This window comes from Empidonax traillii, unplaced genomic scaffold (assembly GCF_003031625.1).
Source record: "Empidonax traillii isolate 1590-97213 ecotype Southwest subspecies unplaced genomic scaffold, ASM303162v1 scaffold53:size2875158, whole genome shotgun sequence".
NCBI lineage: Eukaryota > Metazoa > Chordata > Aves > Passeriformes > Tyrannidae > Empidonax > Empidonax traillii.
Window position 1 is genome coordinate 2030785 of NW_020955246.1, and position 20754 is coordinate 2051538.

The 20754-nt window shown below is 34.5% G+C and overlaps 1 protein-coding gene across 2 annotated transcripts in view; it reads right to left on the reverse strand.

The window, feature by feature from the left end:
• Positions 1 to 429: 429 nt before the first annotated feature.
• The window catches only part of FMN1 (formin 1), a 131050-nt gene continuing 110725 nt past the window's right edge, over positions 430 to 20754 (reverse strand). For both annotated transcript variants that reach the window (XM_027879306.1, XM_027879305.1), the window contains 4 exons: positions 15357 to 15408; positions 12153 to 12302; positions 1836 to 1920; positions 430 to 789 (listed from right to left, as the gene is read on the reverse strand). In XM_027879306.1, coding sequence (XP_027735107.1) covers positions 745 to 789; positions 1836 to 1920; positions 12153 to 12302; positions 15357 to 15408 — 332 coding nt within the window. In that variant the 3' untranslated portion in view covers positions 430 to 744. The remainder of the gene's footprint in view (positions 790 to 1835; positions 1921 to 12152; positions 12303 to 15356; positions 15409 to 20754) is intronic.

Here is a 20754-nt window from a genome sequence, read left to right on the forward strand (position 1 = left end):
AAAATATACATTTTATAATTTTTTTGTTTGAAGCTCAAAATTTAGGAAATGTTAGGTTAAAACCATAAAAATAATGAATCAGTTATGCCATCAATCATAAAACTAAAGAATTTGAAACTACTCCTTTTCATGTGCAAAATACTATATCCATTTCAGTGTATGGCATAAGCTGAAGCTTCTTTAAAAATATAGTAAAATACAGCACAAATCTATAATTACATTTAATCAGTTTTAGAAAGATGCACCTGATACTTTGACACTAAAAAATTATTTAGAATCAGTCAATTTTACCTCAATTACTGCTGAAGTAACAAAAGCTATGATGCAATAGCCTTTGTGAATGGAATGGCATATTTGCTCTCATCTACACAAAACCCTGTAAATAACCTTCATGTTGTTAGTCATTACTTAACTCAGCATCCAATGTGCTCATTTTAGCTCTTCCGTATTAATGCATTATGCACAGAGTATTTTAAATAACGATTAACAACACGATGCATTTTAAGCAATGTAAGGAAGAGTTACAGAAAATAGGTTTACTTCCCATATAAAAACCTTCTTAGAATTCCCTCCATTGAACATACAAACCTCTCTGAAGGAACTCAAAAGTCTTTAGTAGATTGTCTTGGAACAGATTAGCAAAGCAGAATTCAGTATTTAACATAAGGTGCTCTCTGGGCCATGGGTGTAATAAAGCATCATGCAAGATATGAAATCACTCCCATCATTTTCATCGTTCTTCTTTCAGTTGGCAGTCACATTGGCTTCTTTCTGACGTAGTCTTTCTTTCTGTAAAAGAAAAGGAGTTTTATTATCATTTTTGTCTATAATTTTCCATCTCCTCTCAAGTTGCCATGAGCATTTGGTCTTGAAGATGGAGAAGTACTAAACAAGTCATAGTAGATTAAAGTTTTCTTTAATTTAAAAATGCCTGGAGCACTCAAAGAAGGTCAGAACCAGTTCATTACTCACTTTGGAAAAGCTGAGTTTGCTTTAGCTACACACTTGTCAAATACTGTGTACAGTAAAAATACACATCTCTGTGAAGAACAGTGCAGCTACAGAAAATCAGATACATTTCAAATTCATGTGACTCTAATACCTTCTCTTGTTTGGAATGGTTTCTGCTGACATAAAGGCTCTCTCTAATTTAGCATTAGGTAGTTTATCTTGCTTAATGACCTCTTCCCAGGTAAGTGTAGTCATTCTTATCTCTGACGCCCGATACTGCAACTGATAGGCTCTGCTGGGAATGGAAATAATATACTGACTCCTTCATGTGCATTTCCTTCCCTTAGTCTCTTTCTTTCTAGACTTTGAGACCTATGTGTCTTTCACACAGACAAAAAAGGTTTTCTTTACAGTGCAAATGATTAGTCCTCTTTTTGTGTTGTATCAAAAACACTGGTATACAGCAAGGAACAAAATGGGGGTTTAATCTCTTCTACAATTATTCGACAGAGCAAACAAGATTTTTAAGGTTTTGAAAAAAACAGACAGCCACTGGACAAATATATGCAGTGAGTTTCAATGCACTATGAAGCATGGAAGAAAATACAAGACACTGCAATGGAAGGGAAGAACTACAAAAGCAGCTCTTCTCATATTTTGTTATCTAAAAGAGCAGAGCCATGCTTAGGCACAACTCAACTAAGTTTTAAATATAACTGTTGGACTACTATAGGGCATAAGTTTTAACATTTTTCCTTGGGAAGAAAATCACTCTGCTATGTTCAAACTAAGCATATTACATCACCCTTCAACAACACAAAAATCAATCGTCATTCTGAATGACAAGAATAGTGTCATATGTCATACTGGAAACCAGATCATACCAGGCTAGCTGTAGGATTGATCTTCTTCGTTTCAACTTTCTTCTCTGCAGTTAACTTGCTCACTGACTGCTGAGCCACTTTAATTCTGAAACACAAAAAATACATCATTAGATTCAAAGAAAAAGGTATTCTGGCTCTGCTTCGTATACACTTTATCTGTAAGAACCCTCACACTACCTTTTCTTTCTGGCACATTAGCCCAACAAACTACTATTTCTATTCAAAGGCACTTAATAAAGTACCAAAAGTAGATTTGCAAAAGGACAGCCTGTCTGTATTGCTCACTGAAAATGTCACCAGGCAAATGATTTCCCTGTTCTTTCAGTAGCTGGGTTTTATGGACCATGTTTCCCACTAAAAAACCTGCAGTATGAAGGCAAAAAGATCCTCCTCTGAAAAAAACCAAAAGCTATCTGTCTCAATCAATTGTACATATAGAATTTGCTACTTTAGTAAGCCTTTTGCCAGGCTACACATTATATTTCCCGTGAAAACCTTGAAATGAAAGCATCCACCATTTTTTCTTTGTTTTCTGTTTTCCTTTACATGGAATCGACTGACCAATCTCATTGATGTGGTAATTGGAGAGGCAAATCAGAAGGTGTTCTTGTCTTGGAGTAGTTAAAGCTGTCTTGTGCTCAGCTACAGACCAGTCTACTGACAGTACTACAGAGATAAGGGGAAAGAGGAACAGAGATCTGATTCCTCTGTTTCTTTCTTTTTGCTCTTAGGATCTTGCCTACAGAACTCTGGTTTCTATGGGGATTTAACAAGAAGAACCCAGTGAGAAATTTAATCAGGAGAGAAAGAAGAAACAGAGAATTTAAAAAAAAAGGGACTGGACTCTTCTCTTACAGACTGGAAAGCACATGGGAAATTATGTGCTAAACAGTGATAAAAAGAAAATTCTTGGCACTCCTAATACAGGATCTGCCCAGTGCTCTGTGCCTTCGTAATACTGATGCTACATACACCTACTTTATAATTCATATGCAAAATGCAGAGGGAAAAAAGTAGGGAGTGAATTTTTACAAGCAAGGAGAACTAGCAAAATAGGAAACTAGTAATGCACATTAAGTCAGTCTTTTACTAGAAGCAACACATTTCTTGGCACTCTTGAACTGAAAAATTCTACTTTCTTCTACTATTTAACTTTTCCCACTGGCAGAAATAATTATGGCCAGTCAAAAAGTACTTAAAACACCATGTCCAGTTCAAACCACATTCGATACACTCAGTTTTTGAGGAATTTTGGAAGAAAAGCAAAAAGGAAAGTGGATTATAGCTGCAACTACTGATGTGTACTTCCTTGCTAGAACAGTAGCAGCAAACTAGGTTCTTTTTAAAATACAGAACACAGTCATAAGTTCAGTTGCTGTGTTTATCAATTTGGAAATGTTATCAGTGCTAGAAATGAAAATTTTTTCTTTATGTATTTTAGAAGCATCTATTGGGTAGTTACTGGTGTAGTCTCACTTTCCAGTGCTTACGAACAGGAACAAACAGCACTACTTTCAAGTAAAATAATTTTCAACACTGTTTAGCTACAGCATTGATTCAACCTGTAACTACACCCTCATATACACAAATACAAAATTGTTATTCTGTACATTTTTAAATACAGATGGCCTATTTTTAAAACTTAATTAGTGTTCTCTGTTTCTATAGGCAAACAACTAAGTGACAACACACCATTCATCTTTTCACAATTTTGTTAATCAGCACAGTTACAGTTAATGATGGATGAAAGTACCTACTGGACAGCATGCTATTTCTCACAGCTACAACGTTTATGCATAGATAATGATATATTTCAAGACATTCTTCAGGTTCAGCAGAATCACACCAAGTGATCAGCTTCTAAAATCTTCCCTATTTTGAGCATGTGTTCTATTGGATCCCATTCTCTTTGGTCCTAGAAGTGTTTTCAAGTAGAGTTTAAATGTCTGGACTCCATATTTACATCTGAAGGGAGAATTATGGGGATTATAAACTTTCAGACTTAAAAAGAAAATTATGCCTCTTACTGATTTAGTCCTAGCCCTGTGCACTTTATACCACATTTGCACCATTTCTAGGGAATCTGGATTTTAAAATATAGAATTAATATTATAGAATACAAAATTAAAATAAACCAACTTACTAACATGATTTGAATCATGTAATATCTGGCTTATAACAATGAGAGACATTATGTGTATTACACTTTGGTCTCCTAGGGAAAAAAGCCAAGACTTTGCTAACAAATGACTGATAAGATTAGCAGGGACTATCAGAAATGTAACTGCACAATTTAAAAGGTAGTTATTGGGATTTTTAAAAAATCAAATGGTTCAATTTTAAGAAAGTTGTTAACTCAGTATTTACATCAGTAAAGCGCCTATGCTGTAAAGGTGCCTTATAAATAAAAATAACTCTTTGTCAAACTTGGATAGGATACTAGAACTGGCTGATGTGTTCAGATGCATTATATTTGAAATGTGAAAATGAAATTATATGAAAACTATCAAATTCAAAATCATAAAAGTGGATAACTTTAATTATTTTAAAATTTATTGTCATTAAAAAGCCCCCTAGATATGAATACATAACCTCCATTAAAAGCTGTGACAGCCTTCCAACAAAACTTACACACACACACACACACACTGTTCTTTACCCACATCTGACTCTGGAGTCCTTAGCAAAGGACAGACATGAACCTGTTGCAGTGGATCCTGAGGAGGACCACAAAAATGATCAGAAAGCTGAAACACCTCTTCTATGAGGAAAGGTTGAGAGAGTTGGTGCTGTTCAGCCTGGAGAAGGCTCCAGGGAGAACTTACTGTGGCCTTCCAATACTTAAAGGCTTACAAGAAAGATGGGGAGGAACTTTTAAAGGAAAAGGGGCAATGTTTTTAAAATAAAAGAAGGTCAATTTAGATTAGGTATAAGGAAGAATTTTTTTACAATGAGGGTGCTGAAACAGAATCAAGCCGTGAGATGAAGTTCCACAATTTAAAGCTCACAGGTGTAGGCTGAGCAACATGAACTAAGAATCCCACCAACCACTCTATAACCCTTTCTTGCCGAGGTCCCCAGCACTTTCTTCTGATTTTTTCTTGTGTGAAATAATGTACAAGATAGCAGCTCACATTAACTGGACATTTAAAGAGGCATGGCCATAAGGAAAAGTTTAGAGATGTGCAAAGAAATGGACTCAATTTCATTTTCTTCCTACACCAGTATAAAATAGTGTGGATGGACACAGTAGTCCAGCTGGGTTTTAGAGACTGCATTGAAGAGAAATTGGGATTGAATCTAATAGATGTGAAATCAAGGAGGAAGAAAGGGAATAGAAAAGTAAACAGAAGTGTATCTAAAGCAGAAAAGCAAGAAAGGATAGAAGTGTGCAGTAAAACATGCAAGAAAAATAGTGACAAGGACATTTTCAGACAGAGAGTTCTGGAAAGGATAAAGAGACCAGAAAGGATGGTAGAATAGCTGAATCACAACAAAAGAGACAAAAGGGACTGCACACTGGAACAGACTGCCCAAAGAAGTTGTGGAGTCTCCTTCACTGAAGATACTCAAGAACCATCTGGACTCAATTCTGTGCAATGTGCTCTAGGATGACCCTGTTGAGCAGGGAGGTTGGACCAGATGACCCACTGTGCTTCGCTCCAACCTGATCGATGTGCTAACTTAGCAAGCAGCAACATGAGGGCAAAACATCATGGAATAAAGGTCGGTTAAGCCTTTAAATCTGATCAGTTGCAACATGGATGTGTTCAAAAGAAAAGTTATTCTCCTTCAACAGTGATCGAAAGAGATTAATATACCTTAAAGAACAAAGAAGATGTGGTGTCAAATCGTACAGTACTGCACATTAGCACACAATATAGAAAAAAAATTACATTCTCAAAAAAATGTATTTTTAAATAGGAGACATGACTCAAATGCTACATATGTATCCTTACTAAAAGCAACGGGAACATAACTGGCTTTTTCCTGCCTTTATGTGGCAGATGTTGTTTTACCCTGTATGCAAGTCAGGTCTCTTAAATTAGAAGTTATTAGTGAAAAATAAGGACATTAATTTTATTCAAAATTGTTTTTATTTTGTAACTAGGGACACAGAAACTAAATCTAAACATAAGCCTGTATTTGTTAAAAGTTTCATTCATAAGCTCATGAAAATACTTTTTCTCCTTACAGGAAAAGATATCAAGCCAGGGATTAACCAGATAAACTGATTATCATTTTCATGCCTGCTTCCCAATCAATTCAGACAGAAGGAGGAGTGAACTGGCATGCTCCATGCTCTGAAGCCCTCAGTTAGAAAAACTAGAATCTCTTCTAAATGAGCCAACTGCTACTCATGTAATGTTCCAGCTCTGCTATTGTGTGATGCCAGAGACCAAATTATCTGGATTGTCTCTCAGCTTCTCGATACTCTGGAATAATCCATTCTTTTTGCTTCTACAGCTCCTTCCATGCAGCTGGTGGGTTATGTGGATAGTTGTGGGTTATGAAACAGCCAAATGACAATTCTGTGCCACCTGAGCTTTCCATGACTAGAAGTTCAAACTTTTCCAATAAGACTGTTTTGGCACAAGGAATTGTTGTGCAAACAATATTTCAGCTTTGGGTCGAGATGAACAGGCAGAGGTAGCTACCGTCAGCATCAACCTTTCAATCTAGAGCCAAGCTGCATACCCAGCCCAGATACTTAACACAGCTGAACACTGACTCCCCTTGAGAGACTAAGAAATATCCCCATAGCTCAAATTCCTTTCATGAATTACATGCCTTTCTGCTCTCAGTCCTACAGTGATTTCTGTATGCAGCCATAAACCTTAAGTAACAGCACTGTTTCCTGAAAACACTTAGCCCATGCAATATAATAGACTAGATTTCAGTCTCAAAATTTCAGAAGACAGATGCCTGTGTATCACTTGGCCTGGAAGATGATTTTAGAGAGCTCTTTGTTAGCTTAAAATTAGGAACCTTATATCAGACTACGAAGTTTGAACACTGTCCACTTCTATTACTGTGTTATACAATACGACTGCCTTCAGGTTTAAAACTTTTGTAAAGAACTTGGTCATTATTGATCAAATCTTTAAATTGCATTTTTAATATATGTTCACTAACTAAAGCAGTACAAATACAGTAAAATGTATGTTGTCAGCCAATTTTGTTGTCAAATCTCAAATTGCTAATATGTTTGATATGTTTCTATTTTTTTCTGGATCTACTGACAGCATTTAGCTATACAAAATGAGTGAGAAATTTTATCTCTGTAGTCACAAGAAACAAAAATACGTTTTTATGTTTTTAGGAAAACAATATGAAGAGAAAGGTTATACCAGTTCAGATCAAAAATATACTTCAGACCATCTGAGATGGCCACTGGTATACCTAGGAGTATATAAGGACAGACAAAACCTACAGTGATAATGCCCAGAACACTTTTGCAGCTGGAAAATCTCTTCTTATGTAAGACCTTCATATATTTTTCTAATATGATTTTATATTGTCACCATTTGGAAGCAATGCAAGCTTTTGCCACCTGTGACATTTTGTGGCAAAGTGTTCAACAGATTAAGTATGACTATTGTAAAGAGGCAGGTCTGAATTTGGCTTGTACCACACACTTCCTAATTTGAATTGATTCTGTTGTATTAGATGTGGTATATAATGACTATTTTTCATTAATCCTTCATGCTTGTACAGATCCCTATCATATCCTGTTCAGTAGAGTCCTTTCCAAGACAAAGAATTCCCCTTCATTTAAATGGTTCCATATGCAGAAATATTTTGTTCCCACTTTTTTTATTCTTACATCTCCTAGCTCTACAACATCCTCTGAAGAGGAAGAGAAAAGAACTGTATAGGGTAACTGTAGATTCACATAATGATTCGCTGATGTTTTCTGTTATGTTGTATAGTGCTTTCCTAGTAAGAGAAAGACTGGTCTTCTTTCCAAGAGCAAGAACCTTGACACAGCACTTTGCCAGATCTGTTTTACGCTCTACGGGAAATAGCCATTTCTGTTTTGCAGTACAGGCCTGTAAGTTGTAATTATCTCCTCAATTTGCCCCATAGCTACACCTTAACCTCAGAAACATGCAAAAATCTTCCCACTCTTTTTTTTTTATTAAACTCACTCCAAATGCTTCTGTATGGTATGAACCTCTAGCCTTCAGCCTGGTAATGCTGTAGGGCTCATTGATCATATTTTCTCACAAACATTTTGCCTTTTCCTGATGCTGCAACTATGTGTACAAGAAACTCCCAGCGTGAATCTATAATGTCACCAATGATGTTAATGGTCATATTTCAAATTTTTTCTTTGAAGTCATTTGTGTTGTGATGTCAATTTGCCTTATTAGACCATTAGTTTAATATCAAATGAAATAAATCTGTTACACTCATCTTTTAGCTTTTAACCTACAGGCAGATTGTATGATAGCTGGATGATGCCCTTTCCAGATCCTCAGGAAAGAGTGTTTTACAATAGCACAAACTGCTCAGCAAGGCGGGAAACCGAGGTTCTCATCGACTCTTTTTCTTAGGGAACATCTACATGACATACAGTGGATGAAAGAGAAATTCACTTTTCAAATCAAATATAAAAGAAATTTGGTCTTCTAAAATAGATACAATGTGTTGAACTAAAGATCACTTCTCCTCCTTGCTCGCTGTGATATAGAAAATGAAAATATAATCTACTAGTTCTTCCATGGCAAGTGTTTCTGCCAAATTTCAGTCATTTGTTAGGCACAAGGCAGTCTCATATTTAGCCTAATAAATGGTTGAAAATATTAAATATTAAATACTGCATGGTCATCACTGCGAAGAGATTTTGTAATTTACACGTTATCTCTTATGATCACATCACGCTGTGAACAAGTATTCCCCCAACTTACTCTTTTCCTGTTCAGAAATAAAGGGCACTGAATACAATTCATTCTCAAATTAATAAACGGAAGAGTTTGGTAGAAAGCTATAGACAGCTCCAACTTACCATAATAAACAAAAATTAGTTGGGCCCTGCTTGATGCTTTTTCTTTTGTTAGAACATTTTCATTTCTACCATTAGGTACCTACACTGCTACAGTCCAAGCTTCTGCTTCTCAAATATGTTATTGCCTCTGTGGCAATAAAAGAACCACTTTTTTTTTTTTTTTTTTCAAAAGATTAAGCTGACACCATCAACATATTTTGTGTTAGAGATGAAACTCAAAAAAAAAATAAAACATTTTAGAGAAAGGACCTTTCACAAAAGATACTATTAAAAATATTTTTTTTCCTGTTTTTAAGATGAAGTATGTAATTCTATTCATTAAATAATGATTATATCTGGTTTTGTTTTCTGAATTCTGCCGTATAAAATTTGTATGTATGTTCAGTCTGAAAGATATTACTCAATCCAGTAACTACCAATCTCAGCTTTCTAGTGTAAGCAGTGGGTTAAATTAATAGTAATAATTTATTTTCTATTTAATTATTTCATATTTAAAGGGTAACAGTTGAAAGAACATTAGTATAATGTTTTTCACATTTCTTTTGCAAAGCATAATCACAGTTTGTGATGAAACTCTCACTGAAAACTAATAGTATTTTTTCTGTATTCATACTTCTTCCCTATTTCAGACTTGTCTAGGACGACCTCCTAAAATACTTTAACAGATCTTGACTGCTTTAATAGACTTATTCTGAATTCGTAAACATGCCCACTGCAAATAAAATTAATAGGCTAAAAAAGAGAAGTGAGAGTGGAGATATATGCAATCTATCATGCTGTAAGTGTTTTGCTGCCAAAAAACCCAACCTTTCTTTTAGTCTTAAATTCAGCCACCATCTCAAAATTTCATAAACAGCAGTTGGTATACCTGAATGCATACACATATTAATTTAAAAAGCTGTCAAAAACACAACTGGATTTTGATGCAAAAGAATACCAAAAAAAAAGTTTTCAACATTTGGTACATTTACATTAAGCTGGTACATTGGTACATTTACATTCCTATATAAATGTAAACATTTAAATCAATTTTTAGATATGTACATATGTGACTAGCTAATTCATACACATTTTACACAGTTTCCACAATGCTTCCTGAAATGTGAAGGGTAATCCAATTGGAAACATGTTAACATAATGATATCAATGCCTCAGTTTCAGAACCCAAGTTGGAAAATACTGACTTATACTGTCAATTCTTCCTCTATAAAATTTCCTTCAAAACAAAATAATTGGTTCATGATAAACAGTCCTTTTTTTAAATTAAATTGCAATCTTCAAAAATGCACAACGAATAGTGCAACCAATTAATTAGCCAGTTAAGGAAGACAGCTGTCCATTCCTGTCATTCTAAGGTTTTTAGTTACCAATGTGCAGAATGACTCTTAACTTGCTTTCCAATTTTTTTGGACATCAGCTCATCAACTGTTATTTTCATACTTTGTAAAACAGAACCCTTAAATGGTCATGACTTTACAAGACATTTTTAGGTGATGAAAATAAATTTTCCATCAGTCTAATCGACTGATTTCCTCTAATCTACTGATGTTCTTCTTTTCAGTAGCACACAACAAAACAGTTCAGGATGATGAAAACAGTTCTGTCATTCTAATTTACTTATTACACAAGGCTCCTAATTTTAGTAGCTTATTGTCTTGATGAATCACCCAAAGTTTGAATGTAAAGGGCAATGAATTGTCTTTTTGAGATTAATGAAACTTCATAAAAATAATTTGAAGTAAATTCTGAAAAAGCCTATATGATACAGAAAGTGACAGCACTTTGAAGTATTATAGTAACTGCTACTCTGCATTCTACTGATACTGCTTTACATTGAATAGCAATAAAGACATCCATCAGAGGAACTGATGAAATATTTGATTTGTATTTTTCTATGTAGACTGTATTTATATAACTATTAAACCATGAGACATTCTCAACTCACCTGAGTAGGAAAGCACAGAATATAGCAGGCTACTTAGAAAGATTTCTTTGAAGGGATCATTGTATGCCATCAGCAAGATGCTAATTACATAAAAAGAAAAGGATGTATGGTTTGGATTTTTTTTTTTGGGGGGAGTCCATTTCTATTCCTCCTAACTGTTTTCGGAATAAAAACAAGTTACGATTCAGCAGAAAATATATGCTTGAGATGATCTGTACCATGACTATAGCAATGTTCTAGGGATTGTTTATTTTATACGGTTTTTAACGTGTAAACCAAACTTGCATATTGATATAGACACAGGGAAATAAAAGATTTTTTAAAATGTTGACAGTTTTCAGCTTCCAAAATTAATCTAATCATAAATGATTCAAAAAGCTACAACTTTCAATTGTTTATAACTGTGAGATCTGTAAAACAATGCTCATAAGGTTGATAATTGGGAATTCATAATTTCTACATCTTGCCCTTCAAAAATATACTTTACGTGGACCTAAAACCCCCACTGTTTTCAAGCAAAATGGAAAATGAAAGTGTAAATGAGTGTACAACTTTTGTTGATACTTTTAAAAACATCTTTATCTAAATCTCTGTTAATTTGGAATAAGCACCTGAATTTAAATTTCATGTTGAAAGTGACTGCTCCATTTTTTTTTCCAAAGCATGACTACATTACCACTCTACGACTTCTTAAATGATATAGTGAGCATGTTGCGTTTGTAGCAGAGTTGCTTTTTTGTGTAAAAGATTTTAAGCTTCTTAAGAAAATCAAGAAAATAATTGAAGGGTTTAGGTTTTTGCATTCTTAACTAATAAAATCAGCAGACTGTTGTGAGATCTAACGGCAAGTAGTTTGATGTCCTCAGCAGGACACCGAAAGTCAGAAGTAGTGCTGTAAATTCAGTGTGGGGCTTCGACACTGTGCTAAGTGTGGCCTGAATCTCTGGGGCTTCCCTTTGATGCAAGTGCAGTATATTAACTGGAAAAGCATTCACTTTTATTTGTCTGTACTGTCTGCGACAGCAATATCGCCTCATTTAGGCTAGTTCAACATGAAAATGCACAGAGAAGCAATCTGTTATAAATTAGCACAGCTCCCCTTTCATTTTACTAGCTAGTAATTGGAAGGGGTTACAAAAGTGTAATTTATCAGATTATATGTGTTTATCTTTTTGTGGGGACAGCATGCCTTTGGTGAATTTTCCTATGCACCCTGAGGGAATAATCTTTCCTTGATGTCCATTAGATCTGAAAGAAAACAATGACGCCTGTGAAATATAGGAGGATAATTTGTTGGGTTTGAGAAGCAGCAGTTTCCCAGACATCTAAAATGGTATTAATGACTTTATTAGAACCTTACCGTTCCTTGGAAATGCTTTTGCTCTCTCGTTTCCAAATGGTCTTGAAGTCACTGCAGAATTCGTACCACACCGTGAAAACGTAGTTTGGTGTGATCTCCTTCTCGCCAGGCTTTGGCTTTATCCCAAAATATTCCACTGTTTCTTGAAAGCTTCAAGGGAGGGGGAAGAAAAAAACAACTGTCAACATGAAAGTCCACTGGGGAAACAGTAGTCAAAGCTGGTAATTACCGTAACTTCCCAAAACCTTGGAAATTTTAGCAGCAATTAATGTTAAGTATAACTCACCTTCCAATACCCACCTCATTTGCAGAAGGATAACTTACAGATGCACAAGCCATCATAGATATTTGTCACACTGGTAAATCATGGGAATGCTATGTTATATCTATTTATAATTTTATTCTGCTACACTCCATGAAGATATTATTCTCCTATTTATGTTTATTGAAGGACTATGGAAGAGTCATGTGCTAGGTCAGGAAAAAATCTCCAGGCTTGGTTAAAAATAGTATTTAGGAAGAACTGTGAGTAGCAACAAACAAGCCACAGACTGTCAGCAACAGTCAGTCTGCAAAGTTTTTACTGAAAGTAAATCATCTCCTTCCACATGTTTCAATAAACAAAAGTGATTAATTTTACAAAAAAGACACTGCCAATATTTTATTTTTTTTTAATTTCTTTTATAATGTGGCTACTGAGTTGCTATACAGTTGGAAATTTCCAAAGTAACCTTTTATTACAGATGGTACTTCCAAGAGCATTTTAACTGATTGTGCATTTTTAACCTTTATGGTATTGCTTTGTATAGATAAAATGGAATGATCCATGTGACTAGGTACTGATATAAATAAAAGTATGTTCACTACTGTAAAAGTTGAATCATTTTTTCTCTGCAAAGTAGTTGTAAGAATCCTGAAAGAGCTGGTGATACTTACTAAAAATGCTATAAAGTTAGCAACATATTTAAAAATTACTAGTTTTTCTTAAAGTAGTAACTTCATTTAATCAAAAGAAAGTTATATTCTTCTTTAGAGGTGCAAATAGGTCTTAAATCTAGAACATGGGAAGCGTAAATCTTGAAAATAAAATAAATAAGAGGCATTTTAAAAACCTGTAATGAGTCCCCAACTATTCAAGAGATGTTACCTGAACAACAGATGCAGTTTCAGGAAATATTTCTTTTTTATTTTATGTTTGTATAGTCTGCATATGTTTTCATATGGAATTGTCAAGGTTAGGGCCAAGCTTTTTGACTTAGATTGAAGTTAAAGCTTTTTAGCTAGGTTTGAAGAATATAAAGTAAAGATAAAAAAACCCCAGAAGTTTTCCCCCCAAAAATAAAGAAATATATACTCCAGCTGCTTCACAAAGTAAATAAGCTTGTATTTTAGCCACGTGAGCCAATATGCTCTGGTTTAGGGTTTTTTTATTCTTTAAAGATAGAAAGAGATTCTAGACCACACTCAAGAATACCTCTTATTGTTCAAGGTGAGCTATTAATATAATAGTTTTTTTAATCCCCATATGTGATAACCTTAACCTTTTACATTTCTTACACAGGTTTTGTATGAAACATGTAACTCTATTTCAAGTTCAATGATAATCCATGGTAAAAGAATCACAGTGACATAAGTATGTATAAGCCCATAATATTCAAGAGTTGAAGAGTCTCGTAGTGACACTATGAGGAGAAAAATAAATAAATAAAACGAATAGAGCTTTAAGTATCTGTATAAACCATTTTGGTATTTCAAACACTAAAAATACTAAAATACCTTAGTTGTAATTACATGATTAAAAACTTTTATGTCTACTGGGCAACCAAATTTTCATTGCATTCACTTGTGCCAAATACTCCTCAGATGTTCATAGCCCTTGACTGGGATAGCTGAGCCAGGGACAGCAAGACCAGAAACTCTTCTCAGGTTTGCTTCATTTAACAGCAGCCCCAGTAACATCATGCTCTCTTCTTCCTAACAGAATCCTTCTACGTCCCAGTTGGTGAACAGAGAGGTGGGATTCTGAATTCCTGCACACTGTCTTCTCACTCTGCTTTCATCCTGACACTTCTTATCCTCTCTTTATGTTTCTTCTTCAGCCCTTCCCCCTAGTAGTACTGCTTTGCTTACACCCAGCTTAGTCTGGCTTCCTGGGCTGCTTTCTACCTTTCAAAAGCAGTAATTTAAAATACTGAGTATTCAGTTAGCTATTAAAAAACCCAAACTCTGTGTCAGACAACTAATTCCCTAAGTCCCCTGCAAATTAAGTGCAGCTCCATATCCTGGAGAGTCCACTCTATTCAAGAAAGGCTACAAAGCAGGCAGAATATGAGAGCCCTGTGCCAAAAAAGCGAGGTTTGTAACTAAGTAGAGCCTGTCAGCCACCCTTGAAATTAGGAGGTAAAGCCCTAGCTGATGTCGGCCGCTTGTTCAGCCAATTTAGGCACCTTCTGCAAGCAAATGGAAACAGTCCACCTAAGACTTGAACTGCATTTGGGAGGTACCTATCTCCCTTTTCCTGTCTTCCTCGGAAAACTAACCTAGGTGTCTCAAGTGGAGTGACACTGGGCTGACAACAGTAAAATTAAAACCCAAATTACCACAAATCTGCCTTTAGTGCCCATGAAGAGAAAAATATTGATAAGAAGTTAAAAATTAATTTACCCCAGTTTATTTATAGTAGCTCCATAGCAAAGACAGATCCTTCACTCTCACAAAATTGTAATTTGGTAAACAAAATTTATTAGAAATGTTAACCTATTACTCTCCATCTAAAAATCAATTTATCTCACTTTTGTCCATATTTTGCCTCCTTTGGCAAATATGTAAGGCACAGATATTCACACAAAGAAAACATGAGGATTTCACTGGTTTCTTAGGCGACTGAATGCTGTATACTAAGTAATAAAAATGTTCAGTGATGATGAAATACATTTTTACCTCATTAAGTAGCTAATCAGTTATTTCAATATTCTGTGAAACTCTGATTCACTTCAATGCTGACAGTAATTAAAACCTCAAACACAGTACCCTGTTTGTATAAAAACTCAACGGAACTTTTCACTGGAAAATTACGTAAGAGTTCTTCAGAAAACATATTATTTCTTTGAGGTACAGATCCTTTTTCCTATTTAATACAATTCCCAAGTTAAATAACAACTTTGACCAAAATAAACTGTAAGAAAACACTAGCAAGAAACTTACCATTTTTGAGCATTTTCCAAACTGCTCTCTTCTTTTTTACGTTCTTCTTTAGCTGCCAATGAAAAACATTTTAAAGATATAAATTAATGCCTTACTATTTTAGAGATCCCACAGATTAAATATCTCTTACATTAAAAATTGGATAGTTTCTATATTAGATATAATAAAAGTGATAAACACTTGCTAATTTTCAATTTTTAATTCTTTCCTGTACCTAATGAATGCTTCTAATGTACCAGTAAAGTGTATAGGATTTGAAAAGTGATTTAAAATCTGTATTATAACTTATAGTGGTAGGTATTAATATAAAGTAAATAATTAAACCTGACTTTCACGTTAAAAAAAAAAAAAAGAAAATCATTAAGTTGTGTATGTTTCTATACTGTAGTAGGTCAGAATTTACAAATTTAAACCTATTTCTGCAGCACGAATAATTAGAAGTTCAATTCAAAATGAACAGGTACCAAACACAGTTAACGTCAGTGGCTCCATATAGCTACCACATTTTGTTTTGGAAGCCGTAAAGTGAAAATACTTTAAGTGTATGGTATGTACATGACTTTTTTTGAAAAAGCAGTCAAGAGTATGAAATGTGGTTAATGAATCTGAATCTCTCTGTTACAGAATGCCTACAAGAACTACTTCGAAAGATTTGATTTTCAAAAGATGGGCATTCTCTACTGCTGAAAATGTTTCCTGAGCTGGATACTCAAAGCACAAGCACCAGTTTCTATGATCAAATCTTCTTAATACAGTGGAGCAACTTCAGCTGCAGCAGGACATGACATATATAAAACAATACTATCGTGGAAAAGTTGTTCCTAATCCACATTAGAATAATTTTGTAAGTGCTAATGTTAATACAAACAGAATTCAGACACTTCTATATACAAAGGTAAAGAAATGTATCTTTTTTACTGCTCAGTCTATAGGAGTGGCTGGTTGAAATACAGCTACAAACTGGAGTTCAGACAAGGACACAGAAATTGGTCCTGAAGGACTCTACTTCATTATAAGGCTACTGACAAAGAGGTTTGTACTAAGACAGTTAAACTAAAAAATGGATTACTTCAGCATATTTGCTGTTAACAAAACAAATTGATTTCAACCCATATGTTTCCCTATGTTGGGCAAATCTGTTGGAGATACTCAGAAGATTTCAGTATGGCAATAGCCAGAAACAATGTTGTATGACCTTTGCAAGGAAAGCAATTAATTCTGTAACATTAGATTTTCCACCTCAAACCTTGGTGGCAAGCCAGCTGCAACTGAAATGGATAGGGCAGCTCTGATTTGTTTGCACTCATCTCAATCTCCAGAAAATTCAGCTGAAGTTAACCTACTAAACTCATTATTTGATAGGTCTTTCATTCTATATCATTTAAAGTAGAAAACATACATTGGAATTCTGATGATTCATAATGATACAAAATAACTGCATAAGCTGAACTGTGTATAAAATTCTACACTTCATTATTACATTAATAAATTTTTTCTGCTTGCCAAGGAGATGAAAAATTCAGAAGGGCAAATTTACCAACATAACTACATTCCCAGCTACAACAGAAATTGCGTATCTTCAGGTCCCTGCACACAAACACAGTAACTAACAAGGACAACTTGCTTATACATATATAGTTAGGTGTCAACACATGACCTACTATCTTTTGATCTTGTAAGAACAGAATAAGGAAACAGAGCAGAAAGAAGTTTTAATTTGTTTTAGAGAGTAAAAAAAATTATGTGGCTTTTAGGAAGGAACATACAACATTTACATTAATATAACAGTGTGTGTGTTTATGTACCAATAAAAGGGAAAAGAGGAAGGAAGAAAATACTGTATTATCTGGCAAACAGTATTTTTCGTATTTTTAACTGTAAAAATGTCCACCTAGGAATTGTTTAAAAGCATTTATTGGAAATTCAGATGTTGAGACTTGTTAAGAAAACAAATTGCCAACTCTATATAACAAATTATAAGTAAATAGGAGTTATAAATATTACACAATGTGTAGGACAAGAAACCAGAGCAATTCATTAATCTTACATAAAATTTATAATTATTTTCTACTCAGAATTTGTAATATCCTGCTCTTTTTCTCCCTCTCCACAACCTGTAATAACTAACACAATCCATGCTGTCAGTAAACATTTCCATGAAACACTGTATTTTCCTCAGGAGTCCTCAAAGACCCATAATCAAGGTATCAATCCTTGTGTTAATTTGTGGAATTACTGACGGTAATTAAAATTAATTTCATAAACAAAAGAACTTATTTATTTTTATTTCTCTGGCAACACCACACTTGCTCGCATAGAATTTGCTTTTTGCAGAAGGAGGATCATGTAACTTTTTCATCGTTAGGCCACATGTTTGATTTCAGTTTCCTCAATTTCCTAAAGTTAAGAATATACTAATAGCTGTATCAGACTGGCACAGGGATTTATCCAACCTAATATCCTGACCCTGGCAGGCACTGAAGCAGATGCTCAATTAGATTTATGGACCAGGACAAGCACACGATCCTTCTCCTGAGTGTTCTCTGCCTCTGAGATTCTGTAGTTCATACAAAATGTTTCCTGCACTGGATACCATTTTAGTGTAATTTTCAATGGAATCCGTCCTGAGAACTTGCTCATTCTCTGCCTAAGCTTTTAGAAGCTTTTTAGCTTCTAAAAACTTGCTCTGGCAGGAGTACTATAGCCTAACTATGTGCAGCAAATATCGTTTGTTTTGAAATGGACATTTCCTATCGCTATTTCTTGTATCAGAAAAAAGCATGACTGCAGCGAACACAGAAATACAGTGACTATTGGCATAATCTTTTGATTAGGATGCTTTTGAAGCAAAATTCCTCACAAATGTCCCCATTTATTGAACATTGATTTGGTTTGAAGATAAGTTCTGATGCTTGTAAACTGATTTCAATTAGGAGGAAACTAAACAGGAAGTTCAACAGTAAATGCACTCTAATACTTAATAGGGACAAAAGGACCAAAGAACCATTTAAACCTTCAGACAGCTTTGAAACAAGAGGTGGAGATGCTCACTTCCCAGTAAATCTAACTCAGAGCTTAAATCTCTACTGTAAACACACTGCTGAGCCAATCCTACTGCACCAACACATCTCACGATGTAACCATAGATGTTCTACATTTACATGTATACAGATTACATATAGGTCCTTCAAAATTACTTCCCCAAAGCTGCACTTGGTATGGAGATACCCTCCTGTCTGGCCTTCAAATCATTAGTCTTGACCAGCTTTGAAAATGACAGGAAATTGTCAAATATAAAGTTTGCTGTCTGATCTCACATATAATTGCAAGTTCTTAATAAGCGCTACTGTTTGGATAAGTCCACATCCTGAATAAAGTATCAGATCCTGTCCTATAAGAAGCAGACAATCTTAGTCAATATAACATCTTTGAATACAGATATAAAAGCCAGGATCAATTAAGAACATCTGTGTCTTTCTACAGAAAAGAGCTTTGAAAGGAAAACAGGTATTTACAAAATATGCAGTTCTAATTTGCTGTAAGAAGTTATTTGTGATACAGCTGCGGACTCTGAAGACCACTCACTAGTCTTACTCATCTTGCTGTCTGTATCTAGCTCAGAGAATAAGTGAATAAATGGACTATGATCCTATAAATTTGCCTTATGAATCTAAGATGTTTCTGATGACTTTCTTGTACTGAAATGCCTAAGTGAGCATTTGAAGACTCATGACCCTGTAACAGTTTTAAAAGTGAAATAGTAGTAGAGTGAAATGGTAAAAAAGTCCCCCAACTTATTTCTTCTACATATTCTACTTGCTGAGGATGGAACAGCATGCGAAACAGTATATTGAAAATGAGACGTTACCAGAAAATATTTATTTTTAACGGGTCTAATATATGCACAACAGCTTCCAGTTGCAACAAAATGAATACCTCTTTGTGCATCAGGCTACTATGAAATAGTTCCCTAAAGAACGAAGGAAAGAAAAAGGTGGGTACTGGCATAGACTGAAAATTGAAGAAGGTTGGTAACTAACAGAGGCAAGTACAGAATGATGATGCACTAAGAGGGGAAGACAAAGAAAAATGGGTACTCACAACTGCACAAAAATCTGTTACTACTGTCCATCTAGTGAGAATTTTAATACTCATTGAGTCTGATGGATAAACTTTCTGGTATTTCTCTCTGGTCTTAAATATAGGAATGCATGTAAGAAGGATCATTCACACAAGTGTAATGATCTAGTTGTATCCATTACAGCTTTTTTTTTTTTTAATTATTTTTCAGTACCTTATTATTTCAGAATTGAAAGATCTGATGCATAAAGTTTTATAAATTTTCTAAGCATTTAGGAGCAATAATAATCTTCAAAATTAAAAGAAAATTTAGACAAGTAGCAGTCAGGATGGAGACATTGGAACTCTTACTTTATATTCCAAGGTTGAGTTCATGTGATTCAATAATATATGCTTCATGAACTTTTAGAGACAGTTATAATTATAGAGTTTTCTCCATGGGAAAAACCCTAAACCAAGGTATTTGGTTTTTTGTTTGTGTTTTTTGTTTGTTTGTTTGGGGGTGTTTTGTTTGGTTTTTTTCTTTTTTCCCCTCTAAGAGGAAAATATGTCTTTTCTGACCCATATCTTCCAACCAATCAGTTAAGATAGAATCTAGGACAAAACATAGGCAAACCCAACCAACAACAAAACAAAACAAAACCCTAATGATATTGCACTTGTAACTTTAAAAAGCTTGGACAGGGACTGCTAAAACAGTGACAAAAGGTTATAATGACATTTCTAGAGAACTCACATTCCTTACCAGTCAAGACTAAAACCTCTTAGGCAGGCATGTTCATAGGTAGTCAAAACATGAAACTCATCCTAGAAACATACTAATCCCCTAATCAAGGGTTGAGGAAGAAGAGTATATCTTCAGAGAGGTTCAGCTAGGTTATCATTTTCCAAAGTGACAAAAGTCACATTCTACGACTTTACCAACTAAGGAGAAGAAGCAACAATACACTTTATTTTTTTGTTCTTTTTAAAGTATAAAGACATACCACCATTATATAACAGAGATCCAAATCTCTTGAATATTATGATTGCTGATATAGTTGGGTATCAGAAGTTGAACCCAGAATACTTTGTGACTAAAAGTATACTGCATGTATCTCCACTCTCAAGTAAAATTTTCATGCAAGGGAAACTTTTTAATAACCCTGTTTAAATGGGCACTATGCAAAGTGGAAGAAACAATCTGTAGTTTTCAGTGCATTGAGGCTTTATTGTTTAGTTGATGATACTAATGACAACAACATGTAACTAGCAATTCATACAAAGTGTTCATAATAATCATTGGCACACATTTAATCTTTTTATTGTTACTGTTATC